This window comes from Ruditapes philippinarum, unplaced genomic scaffold (genome assembly GCF_026571515.1).
Source record: "Ruditapes philippinarum isolate M1 unplaced genomic scaffold, ASM2657151v2 ctg623_1_1_1_1, whole genome shotgun sequence".
Taxonomy (NCBI): Eukaryota; Metazoa; Mollusca; class Bivalvia; order Venerida; family Veneridae; genus Ruditapes; species Ruditapes philippinarum.
Genome location: NW_026856414.1, coordinates 413,131 through 433,529, shown reverse-complemented (window position 1 = coordinate 433,529; position 20,399 = coordinate 413,131). Strand labels below are relative to the sequence as shown.

The following is a 20,399-nucleotide window of genomic DNA, read 5'->3' as shown; positions in this document are numbered from 1 at the left end:
GCAATAATTGAGATATTTGACTTTACAAAAAAACTTTAACCAAAATTTCTAAGTTAAAAAGGGGCATAATTCTGTCAATATTGTAGGCAGAGTTATCCAACTTGTCAATCTGATGTACCTTGTTACTATAAATAAGTATTGTAAGTTTCAATTGAATATCTCAAGAAATAATTGAGATATTTGACTTTACAAAAAACTTTAACCAAAATTTCTAAGTTAAAAAGGGGCATAATTCTGTCAATATTGTAGGCAGAGTTATCCAACTTGTCAATCTGATGTACCTTGTTACTATAAATAAGTATTGTAAGTTTCAATTGAATATCTCAAGCAATAATCGAGATATTTGACTTTACAAAAAACTTTAACCAACGCAGACGCCGACGCGGACGCCGACGCCGGGGCGACTACAATAGCTCTCATATTCTTCGAATGGTCGAGCTAAAAATTTCATGTGCATATATATACAGAAAACACATACATGTAATTGTAACATAAACATTTTACAAAAAAATCAAAGTAACTTATCTTGACATGCAAATAAATAACAATAACATTAGAATAGGGGAGCTGAATGTATCAAAATATAATTTTCCTGTACATTATCAGGAATTCAAACTTGCCTCTGTTATTAAGTCTTTCAATCCGAGTCTAGATATTTGCTGACAAAAACATATGATTTTATCCATGATATGAAGTTATAGTTTATTTTGTTTATATGTTACTAAATTAACTGCTAGGGAGGGCAACTAAGACTGTATTATTTATGCTTAAACCAAATGACTGTATTATCCATGCTTAAACCAAATACAATGTCTATACATAAATTTTAGCTTTATTTCTACACTGTGTATCATACATTACTAGAAAACAATTATTTATATTAACTTCTGGTATAAAATGTGTTGCCTTATTACATAAAACAGGAAGCCAATAAAATAATTTTAATGCTAAACACATCTTTCAAAATAAACTTATATCTTAATATACTGAGGTCAAGCAAGTGAGACCAATATTAAACAACTGCCTGGTTTAAGTCGTGACTTAAGACTTCTCAAATAATCATAATTGAGCCGCGTCACGACAAAACCAACATAGTGGGTTTGCAACCAGCATGGATCCAGACCAGCCTGCGCATCCGCGCAGTCTGATCAGGATCCATGCTGTTCGCTTAAAAACCCTATAACAAGTAGAGAAACTGATAGCGAACAGCATGGATCCTGATCAGACTGAGTGGATGCGCAGGCTGGTCTGGATCCATGCTGGTCGCAAACCAACTATGTTGGTTTTGTCTTGACGCGGCTCATATTAATCTAGACAAACCTACCTCTTCTAACATGCTATATTTCTCTTGTAACATGAGGAACTTCGTTGATTTTTCTTTAACTTCTCTCTGAAGTTTTATCATGTCAATATTTTCCTGAACATTTGTCCTGAAACAAACCACATCATATCAATATAATTAATTTAAAACCCTGGGTAATTGTCATGATAATGGAGTATAGTATCAAGCCAGCCAATACATATATCCAGTTTACTATTGACTGTTAACAGGTACCTTTTGGTTGCTAACATCAACACATGTTATTCTAAATTAAAGACGACCCATGAACAATACAAAATATTAGCAAATATTTGTTGAATATTGAAAAATGCTCTTTTCCACTTTGACTTTTTTGTTTAAATAAAATGACTTGAATTTTTTCGATTGGACTGGTTTTTTTTAAAAGTTAAGACCAGATGTTAGGTAGTTTTAAACATAACTGCACAAAACAATGGACAAAATAACAACTATAAAACTGTTAACATACTAAAATCACCGATTGTAATGTTTGAAACATCTAATATGACAAAGTGCTTTATTAATAACCATCATTAATGTAATCATAAAGACCCAGATATCAAACATAGTACAGGGCTCATGCTGTCGGTCGCCATAGTTGCCATTTGCGATTATTTTATAAGATTGGCGATTATTTTTGCATTTTGGCTACAAAATCTGGCAATTATTTTTTACTTCCAACAGTGTTTATATAAGGTGTAAAAATCAATAAAGAATGCAGTAGACCCAATTAACACCAGCGGGGTGGATTTAATTGAGTGTCAACTTTTTATCGGTCACGTGCTGCTTACCATATTGCCCGAGGTTATAAAAATACATGCAAGATGTAAAAGTGTATTAGTACTTTAAAGATATTGTCCAGCATTATAATAGCCATCAAATATCTGTCAATTAGCCACAAAAAAATCGTCTTAAAATTGATAAACTGGATATTGACCAACCGAAAATTTACCGTAAATTGCAGTAATGGCAAATTTTGATTTTTTTGTTTGTTTTAAGCTGCTTGACTAAATCGCCAGTGGAAAACAATGATAAAATATTTAAAAAGTATTAACTTCCAAACAACTATTTTCACAACAACCAAAATTGTGAATATTTCTTCAGAAAACAGGAAAAAGTCTGATTGTCACATATTTTCGCGACACCGATAATTTTGATATTTTTTAAAGGTGAAAATAGGCTATGTTCTGTTTAAAAATCTTTACTATCATGGCAGAAAAATTGTATTACATTGGTGATGATGACATTTTTCAGTAACTTATTAAGATAAAACGCTGCATTCTGTGACTGAGTTTGCAAGTGTTATTTCTATAGGCTAATATGACCTAAATCTACTCCAGTTCTGTGTGAAATGTGGAAATTGACAGGGGTTATAGCTGACAAAATTTGATTGGAACAAAAAAAAGAAATTGTATGATAATAGCATTATGTAAATTCATAATGGATCTTTAATATTATTGATATACAGTAATTATACTATATGACATTTTTATTCTGTTCTTTAATAACAATTAAAGTTGTGGTATGAGTTTGCAAGTGTTTAAGTTATCAATATACACAAATGACTATCAGTTTATTTGAGAATCCTTCAGTTTTATATGTTATGTTTATTTAATAAACTGCTTATGTTGTTAATCGCTAAATCGTGAATAGTCCGCTTAACTTTTGGCTATTATTATTTTAAGTTAAAAATATTGGCTATTATTTTATTTGAGCCAGTGTGAGCCCCGACAGTATATCACAGGTATTACCTTTGTTCAGCTGTAATTTGATGTTTTATCTTTGTTAAATCTTCCTCATATTCTTTTTCTTTCAGATGTACCTAAAATAAATGTAATGCTTTTTAATCAAATGCTTTCACTGTAATAACCAAACTTCTTTATACTTAATAAGTTTGATATAAACAATAATATTTTCATCGACCCTATGATAAGTCAATGCCTAAATAGCAAATATCATTTTACAAATGGGGGCTCAAAACAGTGAATTCTACAATTTTCTGTTTTTGCTTTATAATTGCATGTGATTATATTTTCCATATCAAACTAGAAATGTGTACATAGGACACGGATGCCCCCACACGCCACTGTTCTGTCAATCTTATGACTCTAGGTCAAATATTTTTTGGACTACATGTGCCGCAAGTTGAAAACTAAAAATCAACAAAGGGCCATGAAAAAATCAACAAAGGGCCATAATTCTGTTAAATTTGGTCGCAGCAAAAATTCCTTCCTTAACTACCATCTACACATTAAGGTTGTTAATCCCTGTAAGTTTAAGCAAAATCTGCCATCCGGTTTAAGAGGAGTTGTGTTCACAAAATTTCTACATAGTATATAATGAAAAAATCAACAAATGGCCATAATTCTGTTAAATTTGGTTGCAGCAAAAATTCCTTCCTTTACTGCCATCTACACAATAAGGTTGTTCATCCCTGTAAGTTTAAGCAAAATCTGCCATCCGGTTTAAGATGAGTTGCATTCACAAAATTTCTACATAGTATATAGTGAAAAAATCAACAAAGGGCAATAATTCTGTAAAATTTGGTCGCAGCGAAAATTCCTTCCTTTACTACCATCTACACCTTAAGGTTGTTCATCCCTGTAAGTTTAAGCAAAATCTGCCATCCGGTTTAAGAGGAGTTGCGTTCACAAAATTTCTACATAGTATATAGTGAAAAAATCAACAAAGGGCCATAATTCTGTAAAATTTGGTCGCAGCAAAAATTCCTTCCTTTACTACCATCTACACATTAAGGTTGTTCATCCCTGTAAGTTTAAGCAAAATCTGCCATCCGGTTTAAGAGGAGTTGCGTTCACAAAATTTCTAAATAGTATATACACTTCAGCCTCATTAAAACGCTCATGTTGGGGTCCAATGTCTCTACACCTCGTTCTAACGAGGCTCTCATTAGAACGCTCATTGCGAAATTACCGCATTACCCCACCCACTGCATATATATTTAACGCTGATTTTTTTACTTACTGTTCAATGAATATCGACATTATCTTTTTCTAAAACCATTCAATGATGTAAACATATATAATATTCACAAATAATACTAATTATATTTAAAAGAAAGGAAAAACTTTCGAAAGAAAATTATAAATCATGAATGTAGTGTAAAACAGGTAGCCATTACTGTAATGACGTTTGATTAACTAGGGGACACAACTGAAGCTGGACTGTAAATAACACTGTAATTTACAGTCCAGCTTTAGTTGTGTCCCCTAGTAAATCAAACGCCAATTACTTCCTGTCATGGCCGCTCTATTTACAGTGCAGGATTTCAAATTGATTTTGGGCTTGTGGGTTATTTAATTCAGCGAGGTTTACATGTCAAAGATATGTGTGTGAATTTTAGTTTATTTATACTCACCACCGAATGCCAATGTAACAGTTATGATATGAATTTGAGATTTTGGAAACAATTTGAAGACAGGTAAAACAACAAAAGAGCGGATAAACGCTTACCTGGGCATGTTTTTCACACCTTTGGCGATCATAAATGTCCTAATAACAATTGTTTATTGTACTTGGCTATCAAATTGAGCAAGCGTTATAGCGCGCTATAAATCTTAGTCTACTTAAAAAAAAAAATTTTTTTGGGGGGAAGTTGTTTTTTTTTTGTTTTTTTTCGGAGCCAAGGTCTATGAGCGCTCTACTGAGATTAGCGTTGATAGTGAAGAGCGAGTTATCGAGGCTACAGTGTAGTGAAAAAATCAACAAAGGGCCATAATTCTGTTAAATTTGGTCGCAGTGAAAATTCCTTCCTTTACTACCATCTACACATTAAGGTTGTTCATCCCTGTAAGTTTAAGCAATATCTGCCATCCGGTTTAAGAGGAGTTGCGTTCACAAGATTTCGGGACGTACGGACGGACTGACGGACTGACTGACGGACAGTCTGATCAGGATCCATGCTGTTCGCTTACAAACCCTATTACAAGTAGAGAAACTGATAGGGAACAGCATGGATCCTGATCAGACTGCGCGGATGCTGGTCGCAAACCCGTTATGTTGGTTTTGTCATGACGCGGCTCATTTGTCTCTTGTTTCAACATAAATATACCAGTTAAATAGAATTTATAATAATGTAATTATAACATACCTGTTCTCTCAGCTGCCTCATTTCTAGCTCATACATATTTAATTGTTCTTGTTGCTGAGCAACCAAGTTCTCTCTGAAACAACACAACAACTTTATTGTCAAATATGAAAATGGAAATAGTAACAGTAAACATACTATAACTTAAAGTATTTCTAATAAAAGCAAAAAAATTACATTGACAATTTAAAATAAGCAACAATTGTTAAGCAAAATGACATTTTTTATATGGCATTATCAACCCTAACAGAAACTAGAAATGTGTCCATAGGACACAGATGCCCCCACACGCCACTGTTCTGTCAATCTTATGACTCTAGGTCAAATATTTTTTGGACTACATGTGCCACAAATTGAAAACTAAAAATCAACAAAGGGCCATAATTCTGTTAAATTTGGTCGCAGCAAAAATTCCTACCTTTACTACCATCTACACATTAAGGTTGTTAATCCCTGGAAGTTTAAGCAAAATCTGCCATCCGGTTTAAGAGGAGTTGTGTTCACAAAATTTCTACATAGTATATAATGAAAAAAACAACAAAGGGCCATAATTCTGTTAAATTTGGTTGCAGCAAAAATTCCTTCCTTTACTGCCATCTACACATAAAGGTTGTTCATCCTTGGAAGTTTAAGCAAAATCTGCCATCCGGTTTAAGAGGAGTTGCATTCACAAAATTTCTATATAGTATATAGTGAAAAAATCAACAAAGGGCCATAATTCTATAAAATTTGGTCGCAGCAAAAATTCCTTCCTTTAATACCATCTTCACCTTAAGGTTGTTCATCCCTGTAAGTTTAAGCAAAATCTGCCATGCGGTTTAAGAGGAGTTGCGTTCACAAAATTTCTACATAGTATATAGTGAAAAAATCAACAAAGGGCCATAATTCTGTTAAATTTGGTCGCAGCAAAAATTCCTTCCTTTACTACCATCTACACATTAAGGTTGTTCATCCCTGTAAGTTTAAGCAAAATCTGCCATGCGGTTTAAGAGGAGTTGCGTTCACAAAATTTCTACATAGTATATAGTGAAAAAATCAACAAAGGGCCATAATTCTGTTAAATTTGGTCGCAGCAAAAATTCCTTCCTTTACTACCATCTACACATTAAGGTTGTTCATCCCTGTAAGTTTAAGCAAAATCTGCCATGCGGTTTAAGAGGAGTTGCGTTCACAAAATTTCTACATAGTATCTAGTGAAAAAATCAACAAAGGGCCATAATTCTGTTAAATTTGGTCGCAGCGAAAATTCCTTCCTTTACTACCATCTACACATTGAGGTTGTTCATCCCTGTAAGTTTAAGCAAAATCTGCCATCCGGTTTAAGAGGAGTTGCGTTCACAAGATTTCGGGACGTACGGACGGACTGACGGACGGACGGACGGACAAGTGCAACGCTATATGCTCCCACATTGTGGGGGCATAAAAATTGGGGCACCTCAAACTGAAACCTCAAAGCTGAAAACAATATCTTGGAATATATCAAAAAATGCCTTCACATACTATAAGCTATACACACAAACTTACAGTTTCTGGTTTTCTATTCTTGTGTCTTCAAATACACTATGATTTTGTCTGTGCATTGTTGGACTAGGGTGGCCTCCCCTGAAACAAGAGAATAATAAAATAATTCTCTATCAATATACATGCTTGAGTTAAGTATCTAACTTCATGTCTCTTTCATACAGTTTATAATTTTAATATCTTATCTCACTGATATATCATTTCTGGGCTAAAATTCATTTGCCTGAATCTAAAATTCATGCTTCAATGTTTTGAATATTTTTATACAACATCTTTAAATTTTATATCAGGCCACTCTTAAAAAATTATCTGTTTGCTATTGCCGGCCGACCCAGCGAGAATGCCCCGACTCAAAAGTTTTTTTCAGCTTAAAAAATCAGATTATTTTTTATTTCCGCCAAATCAGCCAGGGCATTCCACCTAAAAAATTCCCTCGAAAACAAAAATAAAATCGGAGGAAAATCACACATTTAATATGTAAAGTAACGAGTGATCATTCATGAGGGCATTCTGTGCGTTACTATTTAAAGTATTTACATAAATAGCAACCAACCAGGGAAGGATATTTTCCGTACGTCACGCAGTACTGCATGCGCGCGGCAATTAAGTCGAATTAACTAATAATAGAATGTATCAAATTAAGGTGTGGAAACGGGATTAAAAATAATGTTTGTTCAGTTAATGAATATTTGTAAAGCATTTATATGGTCACTAGTTTACCATGTGGTAATTTTAATGTGCTTTGGAGTACATGTTCGTTGTTTATGACTGCCGACACAGATTAAATACTTAGCCCATGCAAATAAAACATTTCTCTGGTAGCAGCGGGGATTCTGTCAGTAAAATTTACCGAAAAAATAATTTTTTGGAAGCTGTGGTCATTTCATATGCATTATTGTTTTTGATAGCAGACACAAGTATTGCAAAATATCTTCAAGATCATAAAAATGTAAATAAAATATCACAATCAAAGTCACAGATTTACATACGTCTAATTAAACTCCATGTCAAAAATGCACTTACGATTAATAATATGTCAATAATTGACACGATAAATATCCAACATTTTTTACTTGAGCAATAATTAAACATGTGTAATCATTCCTTGACAAAAAGAAATGACAGTTTTTTTTCTGATATATAAAAAAGGAGTGGAAGTCAATTGAGTGTCGGCATTTCTTTGATGATTCGGCAACAACTACAGGTGTGTAAACATCAAAGATTCACAGATTCTTCAGAAGAGCCGACCAGTCATTTGTCAGAGGTCATTTCGTGTGTAAATTTTTTGTCAATTTATATTAACAATGGAAACATTATATTCCTTTTATTTATGGATGCTACTTTTTGCGCGAGTGTTTTTGAGTCTTTTAGCGCTATGGAATTTTCAACAATCTGCGATAATTTTCGGTAACTTACAATGAAATATTTTAACGATCCGCCATTCAGAAATTATAGGCAGACAAATCTTGCGTGTGTTATTTTTTTTACAGACGTGTAATAAATTGAGTAATGATCATGCATCCGTAGAACGAAATGTCCTGGTGAACCACTATAATTTTTCCATTTCGTACGGAATTTTACGCAGGATTAGTTTATCACATCGGTAATTTGACCATGCTTGAATTTTATGTCTTACATAGTCATTTTTTTTATTTCATGTTATGATTACTAGTGAACATGTTTTTTATTGTTTTTGACTGTCTTTTACATGTTATTTTTTTTGCCGATGATGATAGTGTAGCCCAAATTTCCACAATCTGTTACAAACGTACTAAGCGTATTAACTTACGTTCAGTAAAAATTATATATCAAAAAAAAAAAAAAAAAAAGCCTAACCTACCGACCCACTCCTTATAAACTCTGGGTCGGCAATAGCAAACATATATATTATTAAGGATGGCCTCATGTAATTATATCTTTTTTTTTTTTTTGGTTTGAGACTTGGCATTTACACTATTCAGGGCATTTACACTGACCAAGAAGGAAAGGAGAAATTTTTTGAGTTGATTTTTACACATTATGAAGGTTTCATGGCAATCGAAAGAACTTCTCATTTCTTATTTCAGGTCCTTAGAGGCACCTGGATAAAACCACATGTTTTTTATAATCTGACTGAAAGCTCCCTCACAGGAAAAGTGTTCAGTGTTTCCACTTCAGATTCCATTGCTATGTGATTACCCTTTTTGTTTTCTATGCATTTTTCTAAATTTATTACAAACTCCAATGTTGTTCATGTATACATGTAAATTGCATAATCTGTTTTGCTCATGTTCTTATTCCTCAATTTAAATGTTTAAATAAAGAATGTGTCACCTTCATCAAAGGAGATTTGAGCAAACAGAATACAGTAAGGCAATAAATAAAAGTTCAGTGACAAGAGGGGGGATATAAATTGGGTACAAACCTTGTTCTCTGTTCATGCGGAGGTCCCATAACTCTCATATTCTTTGCTAGTCTTGTATCTGGCATTGTTTTATGGATTCCCTGTAAAATATATCATATATTCAATACCTTGACAGCATCAATTCATGACTCTAAATCATGAATCTATACGAAAACTTATATAGACAGAAAATTGTTGGAGCATAACCCCCTGAACAAATGCAGTGATAAGAACTAGCCTATGTCACCAGTATAGGGAGGGTCATGTCAATCTAAACCTGCCTATCCATTCAGTTCAATGTTAGTGATTTTATTTTTCTTATTGAAATCGGCCACTGACAAGAGCTTTTTACCTTCTATATAATGGTGGCCTATAAGTAAGGAAGTAAATTTTATTAGAGTGACATTATCTTATGTACGATATAAAAAACATACATATAACAAATTACAACACCCGGCCACATTGGGCCTATAAGTCACTTTAAACTGTATACACTCTATAAAAGGCCCCTTCAAAATCCAAAATTTCACTTATTTTCAGAGGAAAAAAATTCACAATTCCTTGCAGATTTCGCAAATAATCATACTTTGATTTAGATATTAGATTGTTTTTGTATACTTTATAAATCCAATAGGATATGGATAAATGTTTTGACCAATTGAATCAGTGAGTTAAAATATTTAAAGCAATCTTCCCTTTAATTTGTTCAAAATTAACTTTTCACAATTGTCCTGTTTACCGTGCTATTTTTTCACAAAATGACCAGGCCAAGGCCCCTTCACAATTTTGGCAAGAAAGGCCCTGCTGACAATTCTAAATTAAAAGCAAAGTAAGGCTATGTAACATGGTAAAAGTTAAACAAGAGCTGTCAATGAAGTATGTGCTAGCCTGTTTAAAACCTTGAAAAGAGACAATGAGCCTGACTGTTTATATTGATAAAGGCATTGTGCTTGATTACATGATACTTTAATATACAATTATTTTAATATACAATTACACCATTTCATTAAAGCTGAAAAGATATTCTACTTACAGTGTTTATTCTGGAGGTAGCGTGTGGGTACTGTTGAGGCCGCTTACTGGCTGATGATAATTGTTGCTTAGCAAGCACTAACTGTAACACAAATTAAACATTAATTCATTAGCATTATTTTGACCAAGTTCTATAAGACACAGACATGGTTAAGATCATATATATGGTGATAACAAAGTAAACATCACATTTGTTCAGTGTATTATTTCAGTCATATCATAGCACTTGGATAGAAAATCTGCTTCCACAATGACAGAATTCAACATCAAATGTGGAAAATCAACTCCTAGTTCTTCAACATAAAATATGTAAAACAACTATTAAATACCAGTTAAGGTCATTTTTACCTTGTGAAGGCAAATATAAAATTAAATAGTATTTATGTTATCTTAAGACTGATATTTTAGCCATAGACAACAAGTAGCACGGCATTTAACTGAGTAGATAGTTTAAACATAAAACTCTGATGTACCTAACAGACACAAATTTCATATAAAAGCTGAAAGAACAATTGGAATAATATTTATTTTAAATTTAAACTTTACTATGCACTTTGTGAGATGTTTCAAAATTCTCCACAAATACATTTATGATAAAGAAATTCACATCAGTATCACATCAATTATATTAAAGTAAATTTGCAACAACATTAAATAACTTTTGTCTGTATTATATTATATATGTTTAAAATTCCCAGTTTACCTTTTCCCTGTATTGGTGATTCTGCTTTTCAAGGTCTCTAATCTTATCTTGTAATTCTTCCATTTTCTCTTCTGTCTCTACATCTCTAATTCTTTTACCTAACAAATATACAGACAAATTTAATGGTGAATTTTGGTAATTAAGAGTGAATTGTGGTAATTTATTGTTAATTATGATAATAACTTTAGAACTACATGTAGAAGAAATAATGTCCATAAATGGAAGAAGTAAACAAGAATTATGTATTATAAGATAATGAAAAAATATGAATGAATTTCATCAGTATTTCTCTTATGTAATAAAATAAATTTGTAAGCTATCAACTAAAATTACAAACATGTCAACAAGAACCTAACTCATTTACATAATAAATCAAAGCACAGAAGGCACTGAATTTGTTTGGGTCTCAGAATGTCAGAAAGGTGAAGGTTGTGAGATTATTACCCAATTTGTTTTTGTATGCCACCAATGCTTTCCAGCGTTTTAATTGTAGTAAATTGGCTATAAGACTAATTGCAGCACTGATATTCAATCCAATGTTTATTTGACTTAAACAATTTGAAAAAAAAAATGAGTTGCATTAACTGGGATTTGAACTCCAGACCTCTCGCTTCCTAAGCGAGCGCGCAAACCCCTCGGCCACGGTGAATTTATATGTTAACGGCCTGAAGAAAACCATATTATTCTAAATTAGGTTTGTAACGACGCTAACTGTTGTTTAACACAGATGTAAATAATCATGGAGCTTACTATAAGCATGTATACCTATAAAGAATAAAACAATATTAGAAATTTTCGACCATTCAGGAATTATTTTGCATGAAAATTAATGCGCCTGTCATTTGATCATCTTTACGCAGTGATCTCCCCTGAATTTTTCGGCGTTAGTGTGCATATAAAGGGAAGTAACCGCTTCAAAAATGCGGACTACTTTCGGCAATTGCAATTAACAGCATTAGAGTCTGAAATTTCGCTACCATTCTGACGACCCAAACAAATAAAAACAATAAACATACCACCCCCTCCTCCAACATGGCCTTCTGTGTCCGCAGTTTTCTTTTTATCATTTACCAGACGTAACAACTTTGTTGCCATCCTGAAATAAATTCAATATCTTTTGTAAAAGACATTTTTTAAATTTTCTTCATAAACAGCTAACACAGAAAGTGACACAGACATTGAAATTACATTGAATTAACAATGGACAAATAAAGTGCAAGCTGGACACATACATCATAGATTTTCAGTTAAATTAAGACTAGTTACATAATCAAACCGAAATAAAAATAAGAGCTATCTGCAAGCCTTGACAGTAAGTAAAAAGGCATAACTTCTACGAACTATATAGAAAATAATGGCTTTTACCGATTTTCTGCGCAACAGAAATAGGAACACTGCAAAAAATAATTTCTATTGAACTCCTTTTTCTTTTGAAATGATATAACTGATGCTGAATTCACATTTTGTAAAAATATCATGACGTTTTTCTTAGCCAAAGAAAACATACAGTCATACTCCATGATAACACTTGCCTTTACAAATTAAAAACAGTGAATCAATGACTTTTGATCAAACTGGAATAATTTTTCAGTTAGCAAAACATACCTTTTAATTTTATCTTCCTGTTTGCGGGCATGTTTTTTCAGAATGATGTTTTCCTCGGAAAGACGAAGGTATTTATCTTCAAGCTCACTTCTATCCCATTTGCTCACCATCCGTCTTTGCTGGGCAGCCCTCTGTTCCAGACCTAGAAATTAATTCATTATAACACTTACAGTATTATTCTCAACATTCCACAAGCAAATTAACTAATGGGAGAATATTACAGCAAATATCTATAATACAAGTAATCATTTGATAAAGAAAATAGATATTTAAATTAACTATAAAAACTATCCTGATGACTGTCAGAGTATTAAAACAGGCAGTTCAATAAATTAAAACTGTCAAACTTACAATGGTGTCAATTTAAAGTGTAGTTTCACTATTAAAATTTTATTATTGTATTATAGAATATATAGAGGCAAGAAAAATTTTTTTTAGAGACATAATTTCATGTTTTCAAAACTACATGTATGTAAAAAGTTACTTACCACCAATATTGGTGTCCTTCACAGGTATATGGTCTACATCTGTCATACTGGCATTAGGTACATCTGTAAACCACCTGTAACAGGAAAATAAAACTTTGGTTCACATTACAAGAAAAATTTAACACTTCATTAATAATTAATTAATTGATAAATCAGGACAAAGTTGTTTATGTTTGACTGGATAACTGATTAATTCACAAGGCAACTCTGTACAATCAACAAGAAAGGGTGGAAGTTATATGTTTGTCTTTTTTTTTTTTAAAATGCGTTTATTTAAGGTTGCTGCCGGAAAGCCCATATGGGAGACCATACACTCAAGTCGGGCCATCCTAGAGCGTCCCGCCGAGATTTTTCATCGATTTTTTCCTGCTTTATTGGTGGAGGAAGACCCCAGGTGCCCCTCCGGCCATTATTTCAGGCACGAGCGGGCACCTTGGTAGAACCACCGACCTTCCATAAGCCAGCTAAATGGCTTCCTCACATGAAAGATGTCGACCCAAGTGAGGATCGAACCTACAGCGGTGAGGGACCTGTGATCTCAAGTCAGCGACCGATATGTTTGTCTGTTACAATGTTTATTAATTTATAATGGGGTAAAACTTAAATCAAATATAAAATGTAGACATGTTACATCGTAAAATGGATGTGTTACAATTACATTGTAAAATTGATGTGTGAGTTTGTAGATCTTTTATACACAACACAAATCACATCTGATTTTCATTTAATTAACATGCACTAGCTGCATACCATGATAGCATTAAGAAACGGTTCTGTGATTAACTAACAGGGGTTTGATTTCAAACAAAAAAAAATATGGCAGGTGGCCAAAAAAATTTCAAAAATGTACGACAAAAGTTGCTCAACCAAAGCCCTAAGTTGATCTACACAAAATGGTGGTCATGCTTGACAGTTTGAGTTTTAATTTCGACATGATCTACTGCCTTATAAAATTTGTAGAATGTTTCCTCAAACTGCAGAAATTATTGTTTTTACATAGGGAAATCTGATCACACCTTACTATCAAAGGACACTGTTGCCCTCCCAATATCTTTCATTAAAACATATGGCCAATGTTTTTTTAAATTGGCGGGTAAAGTTAAGCTGTGAACTAGATTCTAGTAAAAATTTCAGCCAAACATGTCCACGGACCCGTAAGTGGCAAAAATTATATTTCCACACCCCTGCAAAGAAGTTTGACAAAAAAGGAAAAATGTTTGACAATCATCCTTTCATGTCATAGGAAGAATCTTACTTCTAATGATCATAAACTAAGCTTATCATGAGAACTATGATGAATAAAACATGTTCAAACCTGTTCTTGCATAGAAATAATAATTCAAATAGTACATAATTTCAAAGACAACATGAGTGCAGGAGGAAAAATAGGAATGATATCATAAACGTTATCATACAAGTATCGAAAGTAGTTGCTAAAGCAGCAAAAATAAACCTCAATATTACGAAAACACAATTTTGACAACCGGAAGTAGTTGCTGCTAATGTAAACTAAAACATTTATAGATGATTAATTTCTATTTATATCTTTATATGAAATATTCCTGCCTTGGAAATAGATCTATTATAATGTGCAAAACTTGTGTATTGAAATTATTGCACATCAAACTACACTAAATGCAGTAATTCTATGCATTTACCTTTAAATTTTCAATTTGGAGGAATTGTAAGATGCGCACGCAAAGTGCAGGTAAAGAACCCAACGAAATAATAAAACAATAAAAGTTAAAAATTATCGTAATGTGTGTGTACCTTTCAATTTCTATATGATTTCTGCTCTGTTGGTATATTTTTGCTACGTAACAAAATATTTTTATTAAAAACGGACAATATGGTAACCTGCACAGGTACTCAGGGTGACTTCTGTCGGGGGCTGCGTTCTTTAAATACCTACTTCCTTTCAATCTTAGATAGAGGGTATTGAATGAGTGTAAGATTAATACATGTACAAGTTGAATAAAGTTATGTTATGCGAGCATCTGGCGAGTTCAAAAAATTTAGTAGTGAACTTACACGATAATATTCTATTTATCACATATCTAAGATAAAGAGTGTTTGAAGTGAAAAAGAATCATTTTTCTATGACGCGCCTTTAGTGAATAAATAGAAAAGAATAGAATAACTTTGATTTCTAAACAAACTATGTTACATGACATGTAAATCACAATAATAATAATGAGATCAAAGATCAAATAAAGACGTTAAAGAAACCAAAACTTGATTTGTATTATAGTAACAACAATGATCTTAAAGAAAAACAAAACAAACAAACACAGTAAATGACAGAGTTTCGCTAACTATTAGAATTAAACATCATAATTATATATATATATATATATATATATATATATATATATATATATATATATATATATATATATATATATATATATATATATATATATATATATATATATATATATATATATATATATATATATATATATATATATATACAAAAAATGAAAACAAGTGCCGGAAAAAAAGTCACATATAAATAAAACAAAAAACACAGTCCATGAGTTAACTTATTTAATTATTTGCCAAACCGGTTTCTCTTATGATCATCAGGGCAAATGTGACGTCGTCGCATAGTAACGACGACGTTTTTGTGTACACATGTGTACGCATAATCTAAAAATAGTAACTTCATTATACGTTACTATTTTTAGATTATGCGTACACATGTGTACACAAAAACGTCGTCGTTACTATGCGACGACGTCACATTTGCCTGATGATCATAAGAGAAACCGGTTGGCAAATAATTAAATAAGTTAACTCATGGACTGTGTTTTTTGTTTTATTTATATATATATATATATATATATATATATATATATATATATATATATATATATATATATATATATATATATATATATATATATATATATATATATATATATATATATATATATATGAAAGAAAGAAAGTCATGAGCGTGAAATTATACATAGAAAAATCGCACGAAAAATCGGCACGCCGCAGCCGGGACTCGAACCATACTGGACCGGCAATCCAGAGACCCGTGGTTCGAGTCCCGGCTGCGGCGTGCCGATTTTTCGTGCGATTTTTATATATATATATATATATATATATTATATATATATATATATATATATATATATATATATATATATATATATATATATATATATATATATATATATATATATGTGTGTGTGTGTGTGTGTGTGTGTGTGTGTGTATGAATTAATAATGACATTATGTCTTTAGTATTCTTCCGAATAACATTCAACTAACACAAAAAGTAAGCCTATACCTGTTTTGTAACAACACTTTACAATACACATGTCCCTCAAAAACCACAAATACCAAGTTAAATTAATTTATGTTTTCTCATTATCATTTCTGAGTTTAAAACAAGTAAAAATAAAATCTACAAATTGTTTTATGATTTTTTCATAACCAAATGAAATTGCTTATTTCAGACATTTTTTAGAAGCTTAAATTCTTATGTTTTATTTCATAATATAAAATGCTGCGTTGACTAGTAAAAGCATTGCAAGCAGTAACAAAATGTAGCTCGTCTTCAACTGCATTTGAGTTGCATACTTCACAAAATATTTTATCAGACTTGATTTTTTATATCTCCCGATCTCTATTTGTAATTTGTGAGAACTTATCCTTAACTTTGTAAAACAAGCTCTAATATTTTTATCTTTGATTACTGCTTAATAAAGTTCCCTACAAAAATTTGTTTTAAACAGTGCATAAGTACGTAGTTTTCCATTATTGTCTACCGCATTTTTCAATTTATCCATATATTGAAGTTTAAAAGTACTCAACAGTAGTTTTCGTACAACAAAATATAGATTCTTATCACTATATTGACTTTCGGGTATTTCAAAATATTTTAGTATAAAGAATACAGTGGATAACCAACTATTTTTTTTTTTGTTGTTGTTTTTAATTGTACAAAGTTTCACTTTCAACACGCTAATATATAGCGCGTCTTACAAAGCCATGCAGATTCATTGCTAATTCTACATCTAGCACAACAATTAAACTTTCTATTTTATTAACGTCTTGTTTGACTGCCATTAAAACGCATGTAATTAGATACTGTGATAAAGTGTACGAAAATACCGGTAAACATCTATTTTGGTCCATTAAGAATTCCGGTGAAATTCTGGATAAATTAAAACTTAAGAACTATCAGGCTTCAACTGTCAGTACATACGATTTTTCTACCCTTTACACTACACTGCCACATAATTTAATTAATGATAAATTAATTTCCCTTATTCAGAAAACCTTTGCACGGGAAAAAGTTACATTTCTTGCATGTAACTCTCAAAAAGCCTTCTTTACAAACTGTATTGTAAAACAGTATACTGTGTGGACCTGTGACGAAGTTTGTTGAGCACCCTCTTTTCTTTTAGACAATATTTATGTCAGGTTTGGTAATACCCTATTCAAACAAATAATAGGAATTCCTATGGGTACTAATTGTGCACCCCTGGTCGCTGATTTGTTTTTATATTGCTATGAAAGAGACTTTATGTTGAGTCTCTCTGAAAATACACAACAAGAGGTTATATCAGCATTTAATAACACTTCCAGATACCTTGATGACATTTTTAATTTAGATAATTCTTATTTTGATCAAATAAAATTTATCCTACTGAGCTACAACTTAATAAAACAAATTCTTGAAATTTAACAACATCATTTTTGGATCTTCATATCACTATCAAAAACAATTCTATTCACACGAAAATCTATGATAAAAGAGATGACTTTGATTTTAGTATAGTAAATTATCCTCATTTGGATGGAGACGTACCGAATGCAACATCTTACGGGGTTTATATATCTCAGTTAATTAGATTCGCTAGGGCTTGTAGCAACGTAAGGGATTTTAACTAGCGAAATATTTTCATTACCGGTAAGCTACTCAAACAGGGCTACCGCTATTATAAATTACGTAAATATTTTACAAAATTTTACTATCGTAACTTTGATTTAATTTCAAAATTCAATAGTGATCTAAAAACACTTCTGCGACAAGGGATTAGCCAGCCTGATTTTTACGGGGATGTTGTTTACAAACTTCGTAAAATCTTGGGTCATTGTAATTTTTCTGTTGTGTTTACTAAATTAATTAAACGTTTTATTAAAAGGGGTTATGACCCTACTATTTTAAGACATACCGCATGCTTAGTGTTCATACCATTTACAGTTGGACGCTACGCTTTCCTCTTTTGATTACGGACCAAGTAGGAGACTCTATGATGTACAGTTCTTAAAGCCCTTTGGGACTGAATTGCCTTAATGTTTGTCTTCTGTCTTTCTTCGTCGGGCCCTTGTAGGTGATTTTCTTGTTGCTCTGTCTTCCTTTAAGACATCGAGTACTTTTGTTATGGTCATTGGGTTTACTTTTATATGTTTCTACATGATCATTTTAGTGTTTTACTTATTTAACCTTTTGTAACCATAACAACTGTTAGAATTTCACTTGGCGGGGATTCATTTTATTTACACTGTCTTGTTTATAGGAACATGGTGGGGCTAAGAGCGAGGTTTGGTGCACCATTAACCGGTTTAAACTCCCCAGCAGTATTTATGCTGCTGACCGTTCCAAGGCGGCGCCCCTCTGTGTTCCTTAGATGTCTGTCTATGTTGTTTGATACTGTTTCGGTGACACGTTTGTGTCTCTTGTTGTTTTCTCGTCTACGGTAAGTATCTTCCCCCTTTGCCCCTATTTTTATTTATTCTATTTATACACTATTTATATACTAATCAAGCTAAAATAATATAGGTCATGTCATACAAGATACAAGAGACTTTATTTCAAGTCGGTTTACAAATTACTAGAAACATTAGCTAATAAGCTATTTACCGACAATGACAGAGACATAACATAATTACTAACATATAACAGATTTGAAAAGTAAAAACATTTAAAGCTAGAAGCATCTGTAGGCATGAAATAAAGGTAGCAACATTGAGAAGAACTATACAATAAGATGAAAGATTAAAGCACAGTATGAAGACATGCATAGCACATATTGAATTTCAAGGGACAACAGTTTATACATAATTATAAGATTTTCTAAAATATGACTTACTTAAAAAGTACATAAAAGTTTTGTGATAAAGAAAAAACGTTAAATAAAGCACATACAGGATAACAAACAAAGTTAACTTAAATAAAGTTGCATGCTCAGCATAATGGAAGGAAAATCAGGAATTTTAATAAAAACAAACATATATAAGCCAGACAGCAAGGATACAACTAACATAAAAATACGGGGTTTAAAGGAAAAATAACATACAGCATTTAATCTAAGCAAAATAAAATGGGTGCACAAAAAAAACTAAAAACAAAAGTGAACAATCAAACAAGCATTCTAAGCATACATGCACCCACCTTGCTCCGCCTTTTAAAAAAGTTGCTGTCAATTAATAAAAAATAAAGTTGCCAAGCTCATGATGCAATAGATGACCGAAATGAAATCATGCATCCAAATATTGTTACTTAAGATGAATTGTACGTGATGTTCATGATACTTTTCATGCTATCTGTTTTTTTTTTATTTCTCTTGCTTTTCCCAACATACTATGAAACTATAGGGATATACCAGCTGTCTATCAAATAGATGAATGTCTATGAGTTTAATGCATGTTTTTTATTCAAATTTTGAATGATATTGTATTTGCCATTTTTTCCCTATGATTTTGTTAATGGCAAGTTCTTATTCTTTCCCAGAACAGTTTTCTAATAGAACAGCTACCACCTAACATTTCTTCAATGCCCACATCTAAGAAGTTTAATGTGGCTGTTCGTCTTTTCGAATTGGCTTGATGAGCCAATTGTCTAAATCCCGAAGTCTCGGTGAGGAGTTTGACCATTTGACAGAAAAGGAAAAATGTTAGATGATCATCTTTTCGTACCATAGGAAAAATCTTACTTCAAATCAATATGTGGTTTGACCATAATTACACATCCATGGTTAATATATGATGAACAAAAACAAATGCCGTCATTCTTTCCAACCCGCCGAGGAAATGCATTTATATGTTTTTGACTTGTTTTCAAATCCTCTTCCGAATTTAATTAAATTATAAAGTCATTCAATGTCTTCTGGTTGTAATTTATGAATCTATGTTAGAAATTTTTGGAAATATAAATTGTTTAAACTAACAAAACATGTTCAAACCTGTTCTTGCAT

The 20,399-nt window shown here is 32.0% G+C and overlaps 1 protein-coding gene across 5 annotated transcripts in view; it reads right to left on the bottom strand.

Moving 5' to 3' along the window:
• Positions 1-14,913, bottom strand: part of LOC132746440 (protein fantom-like) — a gene marked incomplete at its 3' end in the record, with an annotated part of 40,692 nt that extends 25,779 nt beyond the window's left edge. For 3 of the 5 annotated variants that reach the window (XM_060735584.1, XM_060735588.1, XM_060735587.1), the window contains 11 exon segments: positions 1,325-1,430; positions 3,091-3,161; positions 5,451-5,523; positions 6,972-7,049; positions 9,373-9,452; positions 10,385-10,465; positions 11,087-11,184; positions 12,103-12,182; positions 12,692-12,833; positions 13,180-13,253; positions 14,838-14,913. In XM_060735584.1, coding sequence (XP_060591567.1) covers positions 1,325-1,430; positions 3,091-3,161; positions 5,451-5,523; positions 6,972-7,049; positions 9,373-9,452; positions 10,385-10,465; positions 11,087-11,184; positions 12,103-12,182; positions 12,692-12,833; positions 13,180-13,225 — 855 coding nt within the window. 5 annotated transcript variants of the gene reach the window in all.
• Between the last annotated feature and the right edge of the window lie 5,486 nt (positions 14,914-20,399).